This window comes from Alligator sinensis, unplaced genomic scaffold, assembly GCF_000455745.1.
Source record: "Alligator sinensis unplaced genomic scaffold, ASM45574v1 scaffold198_1, whole genome shotgun sequence".
Classification (NCBI taxonomy): domain Eukaryota; kingdom Metazoa; phylum Chordata; order Crocodylia; family Alligatoridae; genus Alligator; species Alligator sinensis.
In genome coordinates this window covers 3,575,975-3,601,032 of record NW_005841906.1, presented here as the reverse complement: position 1 = coordinate 3,601,032, position 25,058 = coordinate 3,575,975, and the positions used below count along the sequence as shown (strand labels likewise).

At 45.2% G+C, this 25,058-nt stretch overlaps 1 protein-coding gene across 3 annotated transcripts in view; it reads left to right on the top strand.

Annotated features, from left to right (window-relative positions):
* The window catches only part of KIF6 (kinesin family member 6), a 438,203-nt gene that overhangs the window by 314,128 nt on the left and 99,017 nt on the right, over positions 1-25,058 (top strand). For all 3 annotated transcript variants that reach the window (XM_025197847.1, XM_006018586.2, XM_006018585.2), the window contains 2 exons: positions 8,413-8,521; positions 13,966-14,021. In XM_025197847.1, coding sequence (XP_025053632.1) covers positions 8,413-8,521; positions 13,966-14,021 — 165 coding nt within the window. The remainder of the gene's footprint in view (positions 1-8,412; positions 8,522-13,965; positions 14,022-25,058) is intronic.

Sequence of the window (25,058 nt, the reverse complement as noted above, 5' to 3'; positions counted from 1 at the left end):
GAGCAGTGGATGTGGAGGTGTTGCAGAAAGTCCTTAGATTGCATTACAACCTAACAGTAAGGAAGTTTTACTGTTTTTCTTGGAGTTTTCTGTGAGGTGCACCTAACTCTCACACACTGACATTCTGCAAACAAGAGCAGATCTAGCAGCCAGTTCAGGCAGCAAATTAAACTTAGTGCCAGAGATTGGAATTTTACAGCATGTTTTCCTCATACAAAACTGCCTGCTATAGGCTATGTATAAAGCACAAAGGAAGTCTATTCCCATGCAGAGAAAAGGTAATAGAAGGGCTGCGAAGCCCTCTTGGCTAAACAGGGAAATCATGCTCCTCTTAAGAAAGAAGAAAGAGGCTTATAAACAATGGAAGCTTGGGGCGGGCCCCAAGGAGGACTATTCCACGATGGCCCACATTTGCAAGGAACAAATAAGACAGGCTAAAGTGGCAACCAGAGATGACCAGAGCAGGGTGCAGGGCCCGGGGCAAATCAGCCTGTGCGGGGCTCCACCCCCGGACGCAAGGAAACCAGCAGCAGATTCAGCAGCTGGAGGTGGAGGGGGGTGCCAAGTGGCCAGATGTGAAGCCGGCAGCAGCACAGGGTTGCCATGGCTGCTCTGCCCAGCACTGCGGGGCCCAGGGCAGTCGCCCCGATTCACCCCCATCCAGGAACAGCCCTAGCGGCGACTGAACTTAGATTAGCAACAGGAATCAAGGACAAAAAGAAGCCCTTCTTTAGGTATATAGGGAACAGGAAGAAAACAAATGAGAGTGTGGGGCCATTACTCAACAACTCAGGAGAGCTGAAGTCCTGAATGACTACTTTGCCAGTCTTTCACTGGACCAAGGGGAAAACCATACCAGGTAGAGTTGAGGATGAGCATGGTAGGAATAATTGCGTTCCTACTACTGCCATAGAATTGGTATATCACCAATTAAAAAAATTAGACAAATACAAGTCAGCAGGACCAGATGATCTTCATCCGAGAGTGCTGAAGGGGCTGGCCAAAGTCACTGCGGAACCCCTGGCAAAACTCTTCCACAACTCGTGGTTCTCTAGAGATGTCCCCAAGGATTGGAAGAGGGCCAATGTTGTGCCCATCCACAAGAAGGGCAGGAGGGAGGACCTGGGTAACTATAGGCCAGTCAGCCTAACTTCCATCCTAGGGGAAAATCCTAGAAAAGTTCATCAAGGAGTCTATCTGCAATAAACTTGCAAATGGTAAGATTTTGAATGACAGGCTTGGTGGCACCAAACTGACTAGCACCACGAATGAAAGGGACCTGGGGGTAATAATAGACCACAGTGTGAATATGAGCCAGCAGTGTGATGCTATAGCCAGTAGGGTAAATAATACTCTGGCTTTCATCAATCGATGCATCTCCAGCAAAACTAAGATGATTCTTCTGCTCTACTCAGCACTGGTGAGACCACAGCTGGAGTACTGTGTCCAGTTCTGGACACCACACTTTAACAAGGACATGGACAAGCTTGAGAGAGTCCAAGGAAGAGCCACCCATATGATCAGAGTCTTGCACAGCAAGCCATACGAGGAAAGGTTGAGGGATCTGAGACTCTTCAGCCTAAGGAAAAGAAGTCTGAGAGAGGACCTGGTAGCAGCTTACGGCTACACTAAGGGAGTACATCAAGGGCTCAGTGAGCAACTGTTCACCAGGGCACCCGAGGGGAAAACCAGGAGTAATGACCACAAACTACTGGAAGATCAATTCAGGCTTAACATTAAGAAAAACTTCTTCACGGTCAGGGTGTCTAGACTGTGGAATAAACTCCCTCCAGAGGTGGTGCAATCGCCTATCCTGGAAATCTTCAAGAAGAGACTAGACCGTCACCTTGCTGGGATTACCTGACCCCCAGCTGTCTTTCCTGCTTGGTAAAGTGGGGCTGGACCCGATAATCTTCCAAGGTCCCTTCCAGACTTACCGTCTTTGAATCTATGAGACAGACACATTAAACTTTTGGGTCATTGTAACACAAAATATCCCTTCCTACCCACTCCTGCTTATTTGAGCCATACATTTGTAAAGACTGCACCGAGTCTTTATTTCTTTATTTAAAAAGGGTGGAGCATTTCTGCATGCTTTGCCATCAAGCATTCTTCATGGAGATTTTTTTTTAACTCAGATTATTAAATTAGTAGCAGATGTGCTAATACTGTTGACTAAAGCTTAGGACAGTAGTTTGCAATGTGTTTTCATTAAGCAGATTTCTTTTTTAAATCTGTTTCTCTGGGTCAGATTTTGTTACCTTCATTCCTCTTTCTGTGCAGGAATCCCAGTAAAATCAGTGAGACGCATCACAGTGTAAGATACTACTGAGTGTAATTTGGGATATCAGAATATAATCCAAATTGGGGGATGTGGAAGACTTCTACGTAGTGTAGCTTTCATAATGCATTGGAATGTAGCTGCAGTGGGTATACCAGAGAGCTACACAACTGCTGCACATAACAGCTACATTTCCTGTTAGCTCTTCATGAAACAGCAAAGAGGAAATGGGCATGGGCCACAGAAAGGACGCAATATAAGAGGGCCAACTGGCTGCAAGCCTGTATACATTGACGATAATAAAGCCCCTCTTTGAAGCCAAAAGCTGGTCTAGTAGTGATGTTACTTTGTTAGGATTCTGTCTTTCCCGCAGTTAAGGTGCTGGATTCCATTCTCTCTAGTTTTTGCATAGTTCTCATATGCTTTGCTGTGTGTGTCACCCTACATTCATACATAGTTGCTGATGGATCCTCCTGCTGGGGATGACCAGCACTGAGTCATCCCCAGCGGAAGACTGACCCTTTCCTCCCCTCCCCCCATTCCCAAAGTGGCAGATGGCTGGGGGGACACTTTGAGAGAGAGAGAGAGAGAGAGAGTAGCACTAAATACAAAATAAAATGCGATGTCATAGCTTATTCTCAGACCAGGAAAACTCTGATTCCAAACCCAGGCATGCTGAGCTCGTTTGCCTTATCAGAATGTCAGCCTAGGAGGAGGAAAACCTGTCTCGAGCCATTAAGTCCCTGGTAGTAGAGCCTGTGAATGACATCCTTTGTCCAACAACTCTGATGACAGGAAAAGGTAGTGATATGTGGGGCACTCCAGTTATTTCAAGCTCCCTAAGGCCACTGGGTCTTGTTCTCCACTAGTCAAGAGTTGTGGGAAGCAGGAAGACGCAGCAGTCCCTTCATCTTCAAAAAATGTGGCCTTTTCCTGACTCTCATCCTCCAGCAATAAAAAAAAGATGACTAGAGCAAGCAAAAGTGATTACTGGGGCTTTTATACATGACCCCACAAATGGATGACATAGATTAAAGGGTCATCTTCAGTTCCATCTGGGGTGGCAACTCCTAGAACAGTGGTTCTCAACTTTTTTGGACTTGAGGCACCCCTCCATAACTTTTGTCATCCAAGTGCTTACCTGCTTGCAGAGAGGTTGGGCATGGTGGGAAAGGGATTGTCCAGGCAGGGATAAGCCTAAGCCTGAGCCTGTGCTTTTTACTTATCTCCTCACTTCTTGCGGTACCCTTCAGAGGATTTGGAAGCATCCCAGGGTGCCCTGGAACCCTGGCTGAGAATCACTGTTATGGAATCATATAAAAGTAGTGCTGGAAGGACCTCAAGAGGTCATCTAGTCCAGTCTGCTGCTCAAAGCAGGAACATCCCTATCCAAATTATTCCATACAAGTGCTTTTCTAACCTAATCTTAAGACTACACAAACACACAACTACAAAGCACATAGCTCAAAGATACCATGAACACCCTAGCTTGTCACAGGTAAAGCAGGGGGAGTAGGGCACTGTCACCACAATTATTCTTAAATATACTTGAAAGATCCAAGGAAAAAGACTTGGCAGTTTCCTGTGTGTCCAGGGAGCTCTGTTAAACGATGCACACTGTTGGCTTTGCTAGAAGGGGCTAGAGAAGGTGCACCAACCATTGCCAACCTTGAACAACTCAGTTGGCATACTGCAACCATCAGTCACCCCCCTACATGTTCACCATAAGAAACCTCAGAAATCCAGTCCCTCTGCCATGTCAGAACTTTGGACAGACAGACCAACTTCATCTGAAAGGCTGGAAACATGAACAGGTCTAGATGCAGCAGTACAACATCAGCATAAAGGTGCAGAACAAGATTGGGTTGCCTGTTGAAGGACAAACAACAAGACATGGTGACGGGTACCATTTTTTTTATTGGAAAGGCAGAGCCTCAGGAGAAAGCAGAGTTCATGATGTAGAATTTGCCATCGAGAATTGCATTGTGTCCTAATTAACTAATCTCCCCCATGGTATTAATGTAAGACATAATGCTCATTCCTTCCAACAGCTGGACAGCTTGCCACAATTATCAGTGCATATGCCCCTACAGTGACATTATTATAGCATCATAGTAAGAAAAAAGTCTTTTACACTGCATTAAGTGGAATACTCGCTTCTATCCCTAAACTGCCTAAAACTATTTCAATGGGTAATTTTAATGCTAGCATGGGGAACGATCATGTTGCCTGGAAAGAATATTGGGAAAGGAGTTGGCAATATGAAAAGGCAGTGTTCAGCTCCTCGGGACATGGGCAGAATATAATTATGTTATCATCAGCACTCGATTCTACCAAAGAGATGTACACAAAATCTCCTGAATGTACTTGGTGTTTAAACACTGGTATCTGATAAACTACACAAAAGTATGTGCCTAAAACTGTTTTGATGTTCATATTACCTAATTTTGAGATGTGCTGATGACTGCAGGATGGACCACAAGTTAATTCAGAGCAAACTAATCTTTTGTGTTGCTCCTAAAAGCAGGAAAAGTAATATTGTCATTAAGAAATCCAAGGAAAGTCAAACTACTTTGATCCCAAATATATCACTATACTCAGAATAGTAATAAACAAGAAAAATAAGTTGCTGTAGCTACTCAAACAGCAAAAGATAATTGGGAGCTCTTTGGACACTATACTATCAATGGCTCCCCAAAATTCTTGGCATCATATTAAAGAAACACCAAGTTTGGTTTGATGAATTTGAAAAAACAAGGCACTTGTAGTGGGCAAATATCCCTTTATCTAATATCACTGGAAGAGAAATAAGACTGGAAGCTGTTGACTATTTCATCTATGTTGGACATGTTCATTCAGAGTAATCCATTATTGGCAGAGAGTGTTCTGTGCATTAGAAATCATCACCTTCTGAGCATTTTCACAGTTATATTTTCAAATGGTGTGGGAACAAAATGGAGACCAGGATTCAAATGCATTATGCAGTGGTGCTTTCATGGGTGTGAAGCCTGGATCATCTTCCAAAAGTACATCAAAGAATCTGAGTGCTTCCATCACAACACAATTGAGGAAATAGAGTTACCAATGCCATAGTGCTTCAGAAGGCTAAGACAACTGAAATTGAAGCCATGATGGTTAAAACACAGCTTTGCTGGGTAAAAGTCAGGCTATTTGGCCTGCCTGTTGTAGCCACTCATCTTAGTCTGCCACCCGCCTGGCGGAATATTGAGGTGAGATACAGGTGGTCAGAACCTTCCATCAGGGCCTACCTGTCCACCCACTCCCTGCTACCGGAGTGGCCACCCAGGGTCAGTGACCCTTCACTCCTTTCTATAAACCCCCCCCTGACTTGGAAGATGAACTATCTGGGCATCAGTGCTTAACTTGTACTTAGGCTGCTTTCCCTTTTGCTCATGCCTCTATCAGCTCTCTGACTCATCCCTCAGACTCTGTGTTCTGCTTGATCCTTTGGCTGCCTAATCCATCTCCTGGCTTGATCTCCTGGATACCTGACCCAGCTTGCCTTATGACTGCACACTCTGGCCAAACCTCTGACTTCCTGACTTGGCTTCTCAGATTGACCTCCTGGCTTCCTGACCCAGCCCATACCTGGATTCAGTCCATTCCTCCTCAACCAGTTTGACACCTTGTTCGTCTGAATGACCCCTGACCTAGCTGCCCATGACAATAGCTTGTGTTCAGAGACTCCCTACCCAAGCAGTCAGTATACAGTAAGCTATAGGCTGGCCATTGTAAGAAGACCAACCATATATTATATGGCTTATATATTGTATTGCTAGTGTATTGGCCAATACATAAGCAACACAACATATAACCCATATAATATAAACTATAGTATAAGCAATAGAAAGTTAATATGAAAACTGCCTTTAAAAAGTGAAAATTTCTGGCAAGGTGTTTTTATAAATAAACAATAATGTTAGGCCACACTAAAATCTGGCTTGACCAGTTCTGAAAAATCCCAGTGATGTTGATGATTCTGAAAATGAATCAATAAGAAGGGAAATAGGAAGGTTTGAGCAACTCAGTTATAAACACAGATGATAATTTCACCTCCTGCTCTTACTTGCTCATTCTGTAACCAGACCTTTCTCAAGAATCAGACCCAGAGGTAAAAGTAAGGATACCTTCCATCCATCTCAAGGAAGTGCTGTGATTGAAATGTAAATATGACAAATTGAAAGTAATTGTTCTGAGCCTGGAGTCCTCTTAAAACTTTGAACTTCTTTATAAATAAACAAATAATATGTGAATCTGCAGGCCATTTAGCAGTGAGACCTAATAAATAATAGTCCCATGCTATGGTATATTTACATTATGGAACATGAGATGGGAGGTAGTAAAAGAGGCTTTTCTATAGGAATTTTAAAAACTAAATCAGAATTGCATCTTCTTGTGAAAAGCACAAGAAGTATTGTTTTGTGATTGGAATCCATGCAGGAGGTCAGTGAGAGTCATGCACAAAGTATAGTCTAGTTCCTCTAGTAATAACAAAGTTGAAACCCTTTGTATTCTGTTTATCATCATCATCATCCTTATTATTATGATTATTATTATTACTACTGCTCCATGTGAGGAGAAAAGGACACAATACTGTCATGCATGATTGTTTTCCATTTCCTATCCTTATCACTACTTCTTACCTCACACTTACATGGACAACAGTGAGACAGGGTTGTGTATGATCCAGCCCTTTTTATACATTCAGGCTAAGTACAGATAGTCAAAAAGCCCAAGGCTGAATTGATTTTCATCTTCACAGGTTAGTCTAAGCTGTGTAGATTGAACAGACATTCACTTTTGATTCTGGAAATGCAGCCACCTGCCTGCAGTTGCTCAGGTCAAAACCCAGGGTGTGCTAAAGCACACCTCCCTGCTCTGCTGGAGCAGATAGCTTGGGCCAAGGGTGGCCTGCTCCCCCTGCAAGGGAGCTTTGTGGGGGAGGTACAAAGCATCCTGGGTTGTTGAGGGACTGTGAGTTAACCTGAATCTGGAGGGGATCTGGGACAGAAGTTCAATAAACTGATTTAACCTAAATTGGTTAAATCTGATACTATGTCCATCCAGGTTTATCTTAAACTGATTTCAGCCATTTTGAAAGCAGTTTGTGCATCAAACTTCTGTTGTGTTACAGATCTGAACCAGTTTCCAATCACTTATACCACTTACGTGTAATTTCTGTCCCTAGCCTCCATAGTACACAGACCTGATTCAAAGAAGTCAGCTTTTATACATAGTCACATTTAAAAAGAAAATCATCAGATATATGATCTTTGGGTTAATATGATTTAACATACTCAGAGGCATTTCACAGTAAGGTAATTGGAATCCAAGAATAAAGGAAGAAAAGGAAATATAGAAACACATGTGCATTTTGCCATCATAGAAAAAAAATATTTTTATCAGAGGGGTGATGAGCAGTGTTGGCACCCTGGGCAGACCCTGCAGGAGAGCGGGAAGGGAGTTCCAAGAGTGGGGGCAACAGGGCACTCAGCAGTTTTACCCATGCCAAGAGCTTGTAAACAGTCTTTGGATAAGCTGCTGCCGCCTCTGCCACATGCTCTGCCCACCCTGCACTGATGCTTTTAAAGCAACAGCAGCAACAGCCAGGGACTCTTTTGGACTTCCCTGCAGGAGTAAGCCATGCAGCCGTTCTTGCTGCCAGGATGTGGACTCTATCGAGTTGGGAGATGATTCTGGTGCCCCTCCTAACTTGGCATCCAGTGCCCACCCCCTCTCACCTACCCCTTGGTGTGCTACTGATTTTCATTTTTAAATGTTTCCACTGCCTGGAATGCTAACATTCTGGTTTTGTTTAAGAAAGAATTTAAAGCTATTTAAAAAAAAAAAAAATCACACCAAAAAGTTATGTGCGAGGATGCTCAAATGAAATGAATCTAAATGTAACTTGTCAGGTAAAAGAAAATGTCTTGGTCCAAAAATGTGTTTTTTCTTGGTAGAATCTGGAGCTTGGCTTGCTTGTGACTTTTTGCATGCTAATGAGCTCCTATGCTGGCTTGCTGTAGTACTTCTCTAAAACAGTAATAAAGCAGATATGAAACTTCTTATTTCACTGTCACTGAACCAGTTTTGAATTAATTTCTGGGCAGATGGATCAGGAGAGATGTCACTTGGACGTCAGGAGGCTTTTGAAATTTTCAAGAGGGATTATGCTGATAATGTGACCATCGAGGACAACAAACAGCTTCTTAAACAGAGGTAGGTATCACAATGAGGTACAAGCACATTTAAATCTCTACAGTGTCATTGTGACTCAAAGAGTGAGAATATGTTATTTTTTTAAAACTCAGAGCAGAAATAGTGCCTTTGTATGCTGGGAAGGTTTCTTGTTCAGTATGTGCTCAAAGATGTAGGATAAGAGTGAGATTACATGTTAGAGTTAGCAGGTGCTACTTGTAAGGAATGTTAGCCAGTATTAAGGGTAACAAGTGCTAGAGCCCAGTCACATGTTCAGGGTTAATACCTTTCTCTGGTGTGCACTACTCATTAGAGGGCTAGTGAGCAAGGGCATGGCTTGGGACTGCAAACCTGCCCTGCTTTCTGGCTCTCTAGCCACAGTATAGGCCAGGGAGAGAGGGGGGAAGGAGCCGCCTGTGCTGTTTGGATCACCCCCCAGTTACAGGTTGCTACCAAGAAAGGGAAAGCCCAGAAAAAGCCCCTTTAGGGCTAGAACCTTTTGGGCCAGCAGGGGCCTAAGGCCATAAAAAGAGCCTAGGGGGAGACAGGGAAAGCCAAGCAGCAAGCTACCCACTAGCTCAAATACTGCAGACACAGAGACTCCTGCCAGGTGGAGCAAAGTAGGTCAGACAGCTGGAAAGGGGGTGGGTCTAGGGAATATAAAAGCTCACCCCAGAAGAGAGAGGGTGAGGTAGGCCCTGACTATGGAAAAGAATGGATTGCCTTTCCCAGATGGCGGAAAGGCTATAATGGGTCAAGTAAGTCACCTGCCAAGGAGATCACATTGCAGTCTGAGATTTGTTTTTTCCCCCTTTGCTTGAGCAGTAGGCCTGAGGAGGAAAACCCTGAGTTAGGACTGTGTGTGTTTACCCGGAGGCAAGTAGGAACTTTTAAGTTGAGATTTTCCGTTCGCTGGACACCTGGGAGACCAGGAGTGGCTATAAGGGGAGATGAGGCTACGTAACAGGGTGCCCCAACATCCTGTATGATATCCTTCCCTTGGAGGAGGTCAGAGGCACAGGCAATGCATAAGGCAGGAACTTGAGCTGGGCAGCAGGGCCTAAGCACCTTCTGCTATGGCATAAAGGGTTAGGTGGTTTGTAGACTGAACCTGGGTTCTGGGTTTTGAGTTCCAGACCCTGGAAGGGAGCAAGCCCAGAAGCAGTTGAGAGAGAGTTTGGAGGCCCCAGAGCTACAGAATGAATGGGGCCCAAAACAGGTCAGACTCCAGTGGGGAGCCAACAAAGTGACATTTGAAATAAGATAGTGAGCCAGCAAACACAAGAAGTCCTGTTGGGTGGTGAGACCTTGTCATCAAATTCCTTTTCCCCATGCTCCCTTTGGAGAGGTAGGACATCTCCCAAATCACTTCTTTCTTCCAGCAAGGTGTGGCAGATGAATTGGAACTGGGGGATGACAGGACTGGCTATGATGAGATGGGGAGCCCCTCTTCTCGAGTCCTGTCACATGTCCTGAATTACTCTGCTGCCCCCACATTGGCTTCTCCATCCCAAGATCACTGCTCTGCCACCCTAATCAGCCCAAGAGCAGTGATGGTGGTAGGAACAGCACTGATTTACTTTGCTCCTCCCTCCTGCCCCCACCTTCAGTTGTAGGGCCTGGTGGTAGCTAGATCTGGGTGCATGTGGGTGGTGTGGTGTCCAGGCCCCCAAGGACTGGGAAGGGAAGGGCAACCTTCTCCTCGCTGGTGTCTCTGCTGCTCTTAAGCTGATCAGGATGGCAAGTGATCCAAGGTGGAGGGGACAGATCATGGTAGCGGGGTGGATGATGTGGAGGGGGCAGCTTGGGAGTAGAGGTGGACAGCCTGGCAGTTCCTCCTTCTCCCCATTTTACCTTCCTCCCCATTTACCTATTATCCAGTGGTTGTCAGCTATCAGTTCAGGGACATAGAGTCCTGGATGACAGTCCACCTTGGAGCAGTACCTCCTGGAATACTGGAGGACTTCAAATTGGTGGATTTATCTCAGATGAATACCCAGAAATTAATTTACTTCAAGCTAGGTAACACAACTCAGAGATAATCCTCATTTGAAATGGTGTAAGGCACCTAGAGGGCATTTAGCACCTAATTTATCACACATTAAGGCTCATTGACAAGTTTTGAGCGCTCTTAACATGTTCTAATTATTATGTGTAATCTCATCCTAATAATCTAAATGGAATATCCAAACTAATCATAGATTATCTGTCAGTACTCGGTTTTACTCTTCTTCTCACTTTACCATTAGAGATTATATCTCACAAGAGGGTACTGACAGTTAAGAATTATGCAAAGGAAGTTGGAATCATGTGACTAAATTCATTACTGTGATATTCATTGCAAGAAATATCTTTATAGATTCAGGAACTAAATTAAAACATCAAACTGGGATTTATAAAATCTGTGTTCTAGTCCTGCTAATGACTTGTTGCGTGTTATTAGTCAAAGCATTTTAAATTCCCTCTGTTTCAGTTTCCCTTCTCTCAAATAGAAATAGTAATACTTTACTACCCTCAGATTAATTAATGTTTATAAAGCAGAACTCGGGGCAGAATTCAGTTTCTCTTTGTGTGTCCAAGTGTCAGACTTCTAGCCATGTAAGTGGGTAGCAATACTACATTGCTTATACTGTGGATGCATAAGTGTGCATGTATAGACTGGGCATGTACAGTAGCTATGCACTGGCCAAACAACTACATAGATGTGTGTATACACTCATTCTGGACACACAAGGGCATCCAAGTCATGCAACTATACCCACATAGAAAACCATTATTAATAGAGGCTGGATGTCAGATAGATGCCGCTATATAAATAAAGTACAAAAACTTTTTCATTTGTTTCGCTAAAAATAAAATAATGTTGAGCCTGAATCAATCTGCCAGGAGTTTGTGGCCATTACTACTGGTTTTCCCCTTGGGTGCCCTGGTGAACAGTTGCTCACCGAGCCCTTGACGTACTCCCTTAGTGTAGCGGTAAGCTGCTATCAGGTCCTCTCTCAGCCTCCTTTTCCTTAGGCTGAAGAGTCCCACATCCCTCAACCTTTCCTCATATGGCTTGCTGTGTAAGACTCTGATCATACGGGTGGCTCTTCTTTGGACTCTCTCAACCTTGTCCGCGACTTTGTTGAAGTGTGGTGCCCAGAACTGGATGCAGTACTCCAGCTGCACTCTCACCAGTGCTGAGCAGAGAGGAAGAATCACCTCCTTGGTTTTACTGGAGATGAATTGATTGATGCATGCCAAATTATTACTTGGCCTACTGAGTGCACTGCTGGGTCATATTCACACTGTGGTCCGTTATTACCCCCAGGCCCCTTTCATTCATGGTGCTAGTCAGTTTGGTGCCACCAAGCCTGTAGGTGTGTTGGGGGTTGCTTGTCTCGAGGTGGAGGTACATTTCTTGACGCTGAACTTCATCAGATTCCGATCCGCCCAACTTGCTAGCCTGTCTACGTCTGCCTGTAACTGTAACCTATCTTCAAGTGTGACCACACTTCCCCATAACTTGGTGTTGTCCACAGACTTGGCCAGTGAGCTCTTCACCCTCACATCCAAATCGTTAATAAAGAAGTTGAAAAGTACTGGACTGAGAACCAATCCCTGCGGCCCACTTCTCACCAGGATGACACAGATCCATTCACTATGACTCTCTGGGTCCTATCCTGCAGCCTGTTTCTCACATACCTGACTGTCTCAGAGTTAAGCCCACAATCCTCCAATTTTCTCTCAAGGACATTGCGAGTTTACTAGATCAAAGGTCTTTTTGGAAGTCTAGGTACACAATGGCAACCTGCTCTCTCGTGTCCAGGTGATGAGTTACCTGGTCAAAGAACATGAGGTTTTATAAGGCAAGACCTGCCTGCGACAAAGCCATACTGGCTGTCATTCAGAAACTTACCTTCTGCAAACTTATTGCAAATAGACTCCTTGATGAACTTTTCTAGGATTTTCCCTAGGATGGAAGTTAGGCTGATTGGCCTATAGTTCCCCAGGTCTTCCCTCCTGCCCTTCTTGTGGATGGGCACAACACTGGCCCTCTTCCAGTCCTCAGAGACTTCTCCACAGCACCTCGAGTTGTGGAAGAGTTTTGCCAGGGTTTCCGCAATGGCTTCAGCCAGCTCCTTTATGACTCTCAGATGAAGATCATCTGGGCCTGCTGACTTGTATACTTCTAATTTTATTAACTGGTCATACACCAGTTCTACAGCAATGGTAGAAAGGTGATTATTCCTACTGTGCTCATCCTCTACTCTACCTTGAGTGGTTTTCCCTTTGGTCCGGTGAACTTCCTTGTTTAAAAAATTTGCAAACCGTATTCACTATGACTAGAATGTCATAACTTCTTCACAGTTAGGGTGCCCAGACTGTGGAATAAGCTCCCTCCAGAGGTGGTGCAATCGCCGACCCTGGAAATCTCCAAGAGGAGACTAGACGGTCACCTTGCTGGGGTCACCTGACCCCCAGTTATCTCTCCTGCCTGGTAAAGGGGGCTGGGCCCGATGATCTTCCATGGTCCCTTCCAGACTTACAGTCTATGAATCTATGAATTTTCAGACTGCTCAAAGTCTGAATTTTGTTCATCTAAACTAGTCAGGGAATGTTTACAAATAGAGCAAACAGGAAACTGAAATTTCTATTCTGTGGAAAAATGACATTTTGACTTTCCAAAATAGAAAAAAAAATCCTGACATTGTAAAATTTCACATGAAACAAACATTTCCAAACCATTGAATGCTATGTTTAGTTAAAGTAAAGCATGTTTTGTTTCAATTTTCCTATTGTATTAAAATAGTGTATGGAATATATGGAATTAAAATTAATGCGGTGGTGTTCAACTATTGGCCTGTGGGCCAGATCCAGCCTGCAGAGCCCTGTCATCCAGCACGCAGAGCTCATTATTGATCCAAAAATCATGTGGCGGCGAGCAGTGGCAGCATTAATTGCCACTTCTTTGTTGCCAAATTGCCAGACCTGTGGAGAGACATGGCCCTGTGTGCTAGATTGTACTGGCTTGTGTGCAGCCAGATTCGGTGTGTAGGACTGCCCTCAAGGACTGATCCCATGTGCCAAACCCACAAGGGATTCAGCCCACAGAGCAATCCTGCACCATTTATTTGGCCTGCAGGGCTAGAAGGTTGGCCACCACTGAATTAATGTAATGCCTAAGTCTAAATGAATGTGAAGAATAAGTAAAGTTGGTAGGGAGGTTGCATTGTTTGTAATAAAAACATGTTGAAATCAGTTGGTTCTCACACACTATTTTGATTTCATCAAAATTGCCTTCCTGATTAAAAACAATTTTGTTGCAAGTAGAACTGATTAAAAAAATTCAAATGACAAATGTTTACAATAACCAGCATGTGTTTGCAAACAGAAAGCAATCTGTATTAATTCAGTAATTTATTATTAACAAATAGCTCTACTAATAGGACCTTTGAGTGACTCCACGTGTCATTTTGTAGGTTTGCTGAAGCAAAATCCCTGGGAGAAAAAGTAAATGAAGTAAGAAATAAAATAAGTAAGTGGACTTCTTTTAACTTCCTTATATTTGTATAGAATTAGTATGAATTCAGAATGATCTGGGGAGCCAAAACACAATGTAAGTAACTTTTAGATGAGTTTTCAACCTATAATCAATCAATGTGATAATTTTAAGTACCAACTTTGATTATTAAAAATTCCATAATCTGAAATCCTAGGTTCCTGTTGGACAGAATATGTAATTTCCAGATTATGGTCATGATTATGATGGACATCACTTATCTTAAAGAAGAATTTAGTCATCTTAACAGGCTGTTAGCATTTAAGATTCAGAATTTTATGAAGAACAAATCCAAATGTATGTGTAGTTTAGATTGCAGACTCTCTGATGATGGATTGTATTTGCCTGTTTATTTATACCAGTGGTGCTGAAACTCCAGCCCACATGCTAGATCTGGCCTTTAGAGTTGTGTCCTCCTACTTGCCGGGCTCCCATTGGGTCCAGACATTTGATGGTCGGGGAGCAGCAGCAGTTCTAATTGTCACTCCCCTGCTGCTGAATTTCCAGACCTGTGGGGAGACCCAGGAGCCAGATAACATGGCCCTGTGCATTAGATTTATGCTGGTTTGCAATTGGGCTGGTACAAAGCCAGATCTAACATTCAAGGACATAGGCATTTGAAATTGAGTAAAGAAAATGATAACAACAATGGCAGGCTTTTTACCAAAAAATAAAGGCAATCATCCTAAAAGCCAACAGGAGTGCAGAATGACTGTGATGCTGGCAATGTGGTATTTTCAGAAATATACCTGCCCTTTATTTCCTTTACGCTATTACATCAGAGAGGATCAGATCCTACCTTCCTTTTTTACCTGTTTACTAGAACTGTAAGGAATGTGTGGAATCTATATATCATTTTTAGGGAAAGTATGTTATGACTCCCCTCACCTCAGTCCCTCTAAAAATTATAAAGCAGATCCTCAAGGAATCCATTTCTAAGCACTTTAAGGAGAAAAAGGTGGTTAGAAATAGCATGGATTCATCAGGGGCAAGTCATGTCTGACCAACCTGATTGCCTTCTATGATGAAATGACTAGCTTTGTGGATGTGGGGAGGCAGGTGGATGTGGTGTACTTTGATTTTTAGCAAGGCTTTTTATACAGTCTCCCACAACATTGTCACAGGAAAGCTAATGAAGTATGAGCTGGATGAATAGAAAACTGACTGGAGCATTGGGTTCAGAGAGTAGTATTCAGTGGCTTGATGTCTAGTTGGCAGCCATTATCAAGTGGAGTGCCACAGGGGCTGGTCCTGGGGTCAGTTTTGTTCAATGTCTTCATCAACGGCCTGGAAGATGGCACAGAGTGCACCTTCAGCAAGTTTGCAGATGACACCAAGATGGAGGGAGTAGTAGATACACTGGAGGATAGGGCTAGGATTCAAAGTGACATAGACAAATTGGAGGATTGGGCCAAAAGGAATCTCATGAGGTTCAACAAGTACAAGGGTACAGTCCTGCACTTAGGATGGAACAATCCCATGCACCAGTACAGGCTGGGGGCTGACTAGTTGGGCAGCAGCTCTGCAGAAAAGGACCTGGGGGTTACAGTGAACAATAAGGTGAATATCAGCCAGCACTGTGCCCTTTTTGCTAAGAAGGCTAAAGGCATATTGGGCTGCATTGGTAGGTGTGTTGCCAGTAGGTCAAGGTAAGTGATTATTTCCCTCTATTCAGCATTGGTGAGACCACATTTGGAGTACTGTGTTCAGTTTTGGGCCCCCCACTTCAGAAAGGATGTGGACAAATTGGAGAGAGTCCAGCAGAGGGCAACAAAAATGGTGAGGAGGCTGGGACACACGGCTTATGAGGAAAGACTGAGGGAACTGGGCTTATTTATTCCAGAGAAGAGGAGATTGAGAGGTGACTTGATAGCAGCCTTCAACTACCTGAAGGGGCATTTGAAAGAGGATGGAGCTAGATTATTCTCAGTGGTGGCAGATGACAGAACAAGTAGCAATGGTTTAAAGTTGCTGCAAGGGAAGTTTAGATTATTTATTAGGAAGAATTTTCTCACTAGGAGGGTAGTAAAACATTGGAACAAGTTACCAAGAGAAGGGATGGAAGCTCTATCCTTGGAGGTTTTCAGAAGCTGGCTAGACAAAGCTTTGGCTGGGGTGATCTAGTTGAGGACGGTCCTGCTTTGAGCAGGGGGTTGGACTAGATGACCTCCTGAGGTCCCTTTCAACCCTAACTTTCTATGATTCTATGACTCAGTTTTATGTTGTGACCTACTAGGCATAAAAGCATTAACTTCCTCTCAAGGACAGCAGAATAAAAGGTCAGTGTTGGTCTCATAGGCATGTCTGAATGTAAATGAGTTACCTTAGCAGTACACTAAAAGATAACCAGGTGTTAACTTTCAATACTTAGCAGATGCAAAATATGTACAAACAACATTATGAGTGCTTGAAACAAAGAACCCGGGTATCAGGACACTGTGTGCTAAAAACCCCGCTGCTCAGTGTGGAAAGATATGTCCTAGTTTTTCAGGGGCAGAGAGGCAGATAGTGCTGCCAGCATGGACATGCCTAAAAGCCTTCCTTTTCCATTCCAGACTAAAGACCCTAAAATCCATGTTCTAGTGAGCCAAAAAACCTGTCAGGTTTTGAAAAGAGTGTCCTGTATAACTGTAAACATCTGTTTGCATAGCTTCTAAAGATGCTAATTCTTAAACAGGGGTTCATTTTCTTTTGCACTTGCTGACAGAGCTGTGGCAAAAAACAACACTGGTAAAGCCAGGGCTCGTTTTCAGAGTAGTGGAGGTATCAAGTTTCTTGTTGCAAAAAGAGGAGGCCTTAGGGCTTAGCAGAAAAACTGGGCCTGTTCCCCTAGATACTTGTCTGAGGACCAAGTTCTTCTTATGGCTCCATGATAAATACTGTATTTACTCAATATAAGATGAGGTTTTTATTCCCCCACTCAGCATGGGGGAGAGCTCCTCATCTCATATTCACATGCAAGGAGAGCTCATTAAATACATTGTCTATCTTTGAACTGCTGCCAAAAGCAGCATGTGCTCAGTAATGGAAACCAACTATGAAGCTGATTAAATGCAGGCAACACTAATCATAACTATAAAACACATGGTCCATTGGGCGAACATACTGATGGGAACCTTTTTTCTTTTTTTTTTTCATCTCTTGGTGTGGCCCTTAAAAAAAAATCAACCCCCAAAAAAACACAAAACAGGCAGATGTTCCCTCCACAGTGAGCGGCCACCAGGCTGGCACCAGAAGGATCAGAGTCAGCCTGGACACCCTCCCCTTGGTGCTGCATTTGATCTTAGCCAAAAGGCTGAACTTTTTCTTTTTTTTCCTTTTTTTTTTTTTTAAGGAAAATTTTTCATGTCCCAAGTCAAATCAATTCTAAATCCATGTGAGTCATTCAAGAACCATATGTGGCCCTGCTACCAGCAACCATCCTCCATCTCCGCCTGGGACTTCAGATACTTCTAAATCCTTTGGTGGGCATCCTATGGCCAGGCCCAACCCCAGGGGCTTTGGGGTTCACATGCCCCCGAGTTTCACTTGCCCTCAGCCGTATGGCCACAGGAGCAGGCTAGGGAGGAGTCTCCCATTTTCATAAAGTTGGTGTATAGCCAAGATCTTCCCACTGGAAGTGAAAGTGGGAGACTAACTATGTATTACCTCAGCTAGAGTACTACCCCTTGCCATGTTCATGGTTTTCCCCAGCCAATAAGAAAACTACGTTAGTGATCATGGTATTTTCCCTGACCCCTAGGCTAGGTTAGGGCAGCCTATTATAATAAAATAGACAGATAGATATAGTACTGCCCATTTAGCACAGTCCCCCTCACCACTGACTCTCTTCAAGTCATGGTGAACCACTACATTGCATACATTTCAACTTCCTCTTCACTCCCACAGCTGAGCTGCATGTTTCTATCCCATTTCCAATGATTCCTGCTTCTTCACCAGTCTTAAATGCCTGGCAAACATCACCAAACAGGTCCCTAAACACCCAGAATCCCTCTGCCACTCCCTCTCTAAGCCTGGTGGATATGATTAGTGTGGTCCTACCCTTGATGACGTAGAGCTGGGGCAGGTTGCCCTGTGTTTCATCTATATGTAAATTTTTGGAGGATCCCAGGACTCATAACAAGAACACCCAGTTCCAGTCATGAGTGGGGGGCTAATTAACACATGGATCTTGGGGGAGGTATCTGGATTCAGATACTGAGCAGTGATGAGCTATGGGATCACCATGGGTTGAAATGCTGTTGACGCTGCTGGTGCCCAGCCCACAGAACTATACGGTAAGTCATGAGCCTTTTTGGCTTTGGACTAATTTGCATTGTGCGCACACCTACACATGCACTTTACTGAACATTAAACTAATCTAATGTGCAGTAAATTATCACCATCTACATGTGCGCAGCAATTGCTGTGCAGTAGATTAATGTGAAGCACAGTTTGCTATTACCGATGGATACAGGTACTATCCAATGGTGCTTTACATTAATGCACCTGAACGCACATGTAGATGCTAACACAGGAGCAAATTGCTCCTGCTCATCCCATGCAGTATGGAGCCACAACTGCTGCTGAGTTTATCCCTGAGTTCTTGGAGGGGTGGGGGAGGAGCTGCCCCCAACTCCAGGGGCAGCCCCAAGCAGTGGGGAGCTCAGAGCTGGGTGGGCAGGGCAGGGCAGTGACAGCCCAGTGTCCTGGGCTGGCAATGGGGAGCTGTGGCCCCTGCTCCATGCCTCTGTGGGGCTTGGCCTCATGGTGCCCTGGGTGCCTTGGAGCATTGCAGCAGGGGAAGGTGGTGTTAGGTGGGGAGTGGGTTGCAGGTGACCAGTGCAAATCAGGGCAAAGTTTGCCTGACTTTCCTTGCTTGATCCCCAGGAACCGGACAGCCACAGCTGGCAGAGGGCTGCCTCTGCCTCTGGCTAGCTGTTTCCTCCCACTCTGCACCTCCTAGGTGGTGAGGGGTCCCTGGCAGAGGGTGTGTCCCATGGCTGGAGGAGAAGGGAGGGGCGGTACGGAAGGCAAGAGGATCCTGGGGAGGCATGGCTAATTAAGGAGAGCGCAGCTCCTGAAAGGCTGAGGCAGGGGATGCATCCCCATGCAATAGAGCTGGCTTTGTGGGGATGCACCCCATGCAGTGGTGCCACCTGGGGTGAGGGGCACAGGCCAGTGGGGTTCACCCTGCTTTCCCCCACAGCTAGACACACCCTAACCCATGTGCAGCATGGCAGCAGCCCGCACCTGTGGAGCACACATCTTCGGGCAGCTTTATCTGCAGGATAAAGGGGGGTGTGCACCCCCCAGCCTGCATCTCTTCCAGGTGGCTCCATTGCATAGGGGTGCATCCCCCCAAGGCAGCTCCATTGCATGGGGTACATCCCCCCAAAGCTGGCTTTTGCATGGGGATGCATTTCTTGCCCAACCCTGTCTGGAGCCAGGATCACCTTCACTAGCTGCACTTCACCTGGGATCCTCTTGCCTTCCCCCCCTCCCCTCCCTCCTCATCCAGCTACAGGACAAGCTGTACCCCCCATTAGGGACCCCTAGCCCCCTGGGGAGCAGAATGGAGGAAACAGCTGACCAGAGGCAAAGGCAGACCCTGACAGCTGAGGCTGCCGGGCTCCTAGGGATCAAGCAAGGAAAGCCAGGCAAATTTCACTCTCCCTTTGCACTGGCCACCTGCAACCCACTCTCCCCCTAACACCTCCTTTAAAAATGTTCCTACCTGTGTTCAAGCATTTTCCAAACAGGTAAAATACATTAATTCTGGATAAACTAAGTCTATGGGTACCCACAGTAATTTACTACAGGCATGCTTATTTCAAGGTCAGCGTTTTCAAATTTGCTCCTCACTTCCATGTGCTCAGGGAGAGCAGAGTCTGACAGTAAGGGGGGGAAGGGCATGATGGGGGAAGAAGTTGGGTGGGGACGAGGGCAAGGGAGCCACCCCAGATCTATTTTTCTTGCTGTAGCAGTGGGGGGAGGGAAATTCAAGGCAAACCTCCAATAATTACAGTGTACACCTGAAAACTACAACAATTTTAATAAATTTTCTATATATAGAACCTAATTATTGGGGGGTCATCTTATAGTCAATGTCTTCTTATATTTGAGTAAATATTTCTTCACTGTGTGGGAAACCCTACTGATTCCAAGGTGCTACCTAACATATACAAACATAGCGGCACCTGGATCATAATCGGTATCTCTACATGTATGATTAATGCACATGAATAAACTCCAGAGCTTATTGCTCCTGACTTTATTTGTCACAGCATGTGGAGCCCAGTCAGAGCAGCCGTGTGCTGGCAGGCTGACCTGCTCAGACCAGGCTCCATGTGCTGTGGAGCAGCTGACTGGGGCTTCAGCACAGGGGTTGCCTGCCAGCTAGCCCCACACTGAAGCACCCTGTGCCCCAGCCAGCCGGGGCAACATCTATATGTGTGCTGCTGCACATGAAAAGAACTCTGGAGCAGGGTAGGGCTTTTATTTAAAAATCCTACCCTGCTGCAGAGTTTATTAGTTTTGTGTGCCCTAATAGGGGTACACATGTAGATGCTATGACATTAATTAAGCAACCGCACAGGAAATCTCCTGCGTCTTTGCACCCAATGAATAGTAATTGAATGGTATGAGTACACAGTTGAAACTCCTGTCTGAAGGTGGACAAATATTTCTAGGGGTTTGGGTATGCATTTTTGAACCTGTGTTTTTCCACTGCTCCATGGCATTGGCTTCTAATCAACTTACAGCTGGAGTTCAAGGTATCGACTTTAATTTGTAAAACATGAAATGGTTTTGGCCCAGGTCACCTGATGGATCACTTTCTCCCTAGAAACTAAAATAATAGAGATGAATAATAATATGCTGTCAGAGTTGAAATCAGCCTGAGCTCCTTTAATAGAAATGGAAAAGTTCTGCTGGCAGGTCTGCTCTGTAGGAAGGGTTCTGAGTTTTGAAACTTGTTCCCCATTTGGTCCGAGTGCCTAGTAATGTTAAACTTCTGGGCATGCTGCACAGCTCCTCACTTTTCTCTCTTTTCTAAGGTTGTTCAGGCAGGGTTGCACTGAAGAAAATCTATTTATGATTTCTTCTATGTTATTATCTGTAATATGAGTCATCACTCAGGATGGGCCTCTGTAATTACAGCTCAGAAATTGAAAGAAAAGAATACATATAAAAGAATCAGGGCCTTGTTACACATTGATTTTAGGCAGCTCAGGAAGCTTTTAACCCCTGGATTGTCAATACATTAAGACATGTATACTTGTTTTAAGCACCCCTTAGGCATCTTAAAGTTATGCCGCTCTGGAGCAGGTTTCTCTCTGAGCCATGTTACCCAGCTCATGTTCCACAAATGTGTGGCCACTCCCCAGAGATAAGCTGCCAAAGTTTGAGTCCTCTAGCATCCCAGGATGCAGTGTCCCCTCCCTACACACTTCTGTGCTGTGTGGACAGCTCCCATCTGTACCTCCTAGTCAGGCCCTTGCTCACAAACGTCTAGTGGCAAGTCACAGCTGTGCAGGTCAGGGACTGTCAGAGAAGTTTTTTAGCCTGAAAGGGTAAGGACCTTGTTACCTGTTACACTGGGAGCCGTGCAAACATTGAGCAGTGTCAATGCTAGCTCGAGGTTGGAGCTGTCATATATTCAAACCTGCAGGGGCCTGAAGAACTGAAAGGTAAAAATCCAGATCCCACCCCCCTTTCTGAACTTTCCCACCTCTACCCCCATCCTCTGGGGCTGCACCCTCCCACCTCCTGCTTGCTTGTGGCTGCCTGTTGTCTGTCCCAGGGGAGCAGTCAGGAAAGGTTACCCTGCCTGCCTGGCCACTGCCCCCACTGCTGGGTTGCTGCTTTTCTCTGGCCTGAGCCCACCCAGAAAACAGCAGTGGTGGTGGTGGCCAGGCAGGATGATTAACCCTTCCCTGCCTGCTATCCCAGGACAGACAATGTAGGCAGCCACAAATAAGTGTGGGGGGGAGGGAAGGGAGAGTAGCAAGCAGAGATCTGGGATGCTGGAGAGGGTTGGGTGGGGCCCAGAGCGCCCCAAGGGATGACAAGATCCAACGGTCACAAACTCCTCCAAAACTGTTTCAGGCTGGACATAAGGAAGAACTTCTTTACTGTCCGAGCCCCCAAGGTTTGGAAGACTGCCGCCGGAGGTGGTTCAAGCACCCACTTTGAACATCTTCAAGAGACATTTGGATGTTTATCTTGCTGGGATCCTATGATCCCTGCTGATTTCCTGCCCCTGGAGCAGGTGGCTGGACTCGATGATCTTCCAAGGTCCCTTCCAGCCCTAATGTCTATGAAATCTATGAGGTAATCCTGCCCTGGAGTGGTGCAACTTGGAGCCACCTAGCAAGTGCTTAAAACTAGTTTTAGGTATTAATGTGCGGACAGTCCAGGTGCTAAAAACACCAGGAGCTGCCCAAAATTACCATGTCATATGGCCCAAAGTTTTCTAAACTCAGACTCACACTAACACCGATTAGCATTTGATTAGTTTAAAGCGCAATGTGTAACAAGGCCTTTGGTACCCGTGAGCAGCCTGCCTGAAGGTTTCTGAGAAAGTTATGCTGTCACAGTTCAGGCCATAGGGCAGTGGGAACCAGCCTGGTTGGCAGTTATGCCACAAATTAGCCCTGCATCCTCCCTGAGTGCCACTCTAGTCCCCTTCTGCTTGATGTGCTGCTCTGCTTTCTACTGTCCTGTCCCCTATCAGCCATGTGCCACATGCAGAGGTTGCCAGTGCCACTTGTGGCATGGGTGCCACAGGTTTTCCACCCCTGGCATAGGAGATCCGGGCCCCAGAAAAGCAGCACAAGATTTGTGGAGATTGCACAGTGTACCTGTGGTAAGCCAACCTGCCAGATTGCAGTTATTCACATTTCATTGATACGTGTACAGTGGTAGGATTACTGAGAGCTTATGCTTGGGTATTTGCTGTCTTACTAGCTGGAGCCAGGTTGTGGAAGTGTTCTTTGCTCACCAGCACATTTAATCATAGCTCTTTCATCTTCACATTCATCTTGGAAGGAATTCTCTTTTCCTATTCTGAGTCTAACTGGCAGTTCTCTAGCCATGTATGTGGCACTTTTGCCACTAACACAGTTTATGATTCTGTTTCCCCTGCAACTGTAGATGTGTAAACAAACATATAGACAAAGCATGTATGGTAGGCCACTATATCGGCTGGGCAGCTGTGTGGTTACTCATCTATTCTGGGTGTGTCCCTGCATCCAAGTCACAAAAACATAGCTAGCCAGAGACTGATGGCTAGTGGACAAGGGTGGAGGAGAAAGGCAGCTCTCACATTGTAACCCAGATAGCTGAGTTATTAAAGCCCATGTTCAGGAAGCAGGAAAACCAAACTGCAGACCCCACTGCTGAGAGGGAGGCTTGAAAGTGCATTTCTCTGATTTCTCAGCATAGTTCTCTAACCACCGCACCACAAATTAGGCATTAGCTAGCTCTTCTTTTGAAGCTGCTCCCCTGGGCAGCCAAAAGAGGGAGATATATCGGGCCAGAGAGAAGAGCTTAGTGAGATGGACATGTTAGTCTGGGTACAGACCTAGACCCTTGCTCCTCATGAGACAGAAGCTTCTCCAGTGCAGTGCTCCCCATCATTTTATCCCATTACTATTAAATGTAAAAGGCAGTGGTTCAGCTTCAAAAGGAATGCTGAAAAGAGAATTGGATAGTGCCTGTGCTGTAACATGGTAGTTTGATCATTGTACTAGGAAGTCAGAAATGAGTGCTTGAACTTCCAGTGAGAGAGAAGACCTTAGAACCAATATCTTGAGCTTCCTGGGTAAGTATCTTAGTTATGGGTCTTAAACGTGGGAGTATTGGCCTCCCCCAGGCTTTTTCTGAGACTTACATTCAGATGTGTGCATATAGCCTACTGTGTATACTCAGTCTGCATGCATTCACTTACATGTTCATAAAGCAGAGATAGTAGAATGGTGAACCCTAAGTGGCAAAAACTATACTTCTGCAGCTACAGAACTGACATTTTATGTCCAAAGGGAAATAGAATTCTGTTCCTTGCTGTTGTTTGCTCCAGCCAGGCAAGCTGTGGATACAGTGCTGGGGTAAGGCCTTTTTATGATCACAACTGTTCTGTTATTGCAGGATGCTGGTCAAGAATCTGGAAAATGGGTAGATAGTGGCTTTGTCTTTCCTTCAGAAGGTGATGATAGTGGTAGTAGTGAGAATGCCTGAGAAGTATAAGCACCTGATGATTGTTATTATAACTATGCATTTGCTATGTGTAGACCAGTGCTTCTGGGGCAAAATAAGCAGTACAGATTAGTGGGATTACATCATCATGAGGACCCAAGATGACCAGGAACGAATATTGAACTCTGTGTGAGGAAGCAGAGTTGTACCTGGAGCTGTGTAACAGGGGTGTAGGTTGTAGCCGTGTTGGTCTAAGGACACCGCATTTGCACTGAAGAGAACACCCGGGATTGCCACCTCACCAATCTTAAAAAGGCTTTCACCCAACAAGGACACTCCTCCAGAGAGGTAGATCGCACGTTTGAAAGAGCCACCCAGATACCACGTGAAGAACTGCTGCAGTACAGAAGAAAACCCCCCACAAATCGCACACCGCTGGTTATGACCTATCACCCCTCCCTCGAACCCATACAGAAAATCCTCAAACAATTGCAACCCATACTAGAAAGAGACCCTATTCTAAAAAAAGATCTTCCCAGAGCCACCCATCCTAGCCTTCAAACAAGCACCGAACCTCGCCAACCTCATCACCAGAAGCAAACTTCCTCAAGCCCAGAACACACCAAAAGGATCCAGACCGTGCCATGACAAGAAATGCAAAACCTGCCCCCACATCTCCACCACCCCCACTATTACTACACCCCATGACAGAGCCACCAGCATTCTTGGATCTTACAGCTGCACCTCCAGAAATGTAATATACCTCATCCAATGCACCAAATGCCCTGATGGAAGATATGTAGGAGAGACCAGACAACAACTGCGCACCAGAATGAA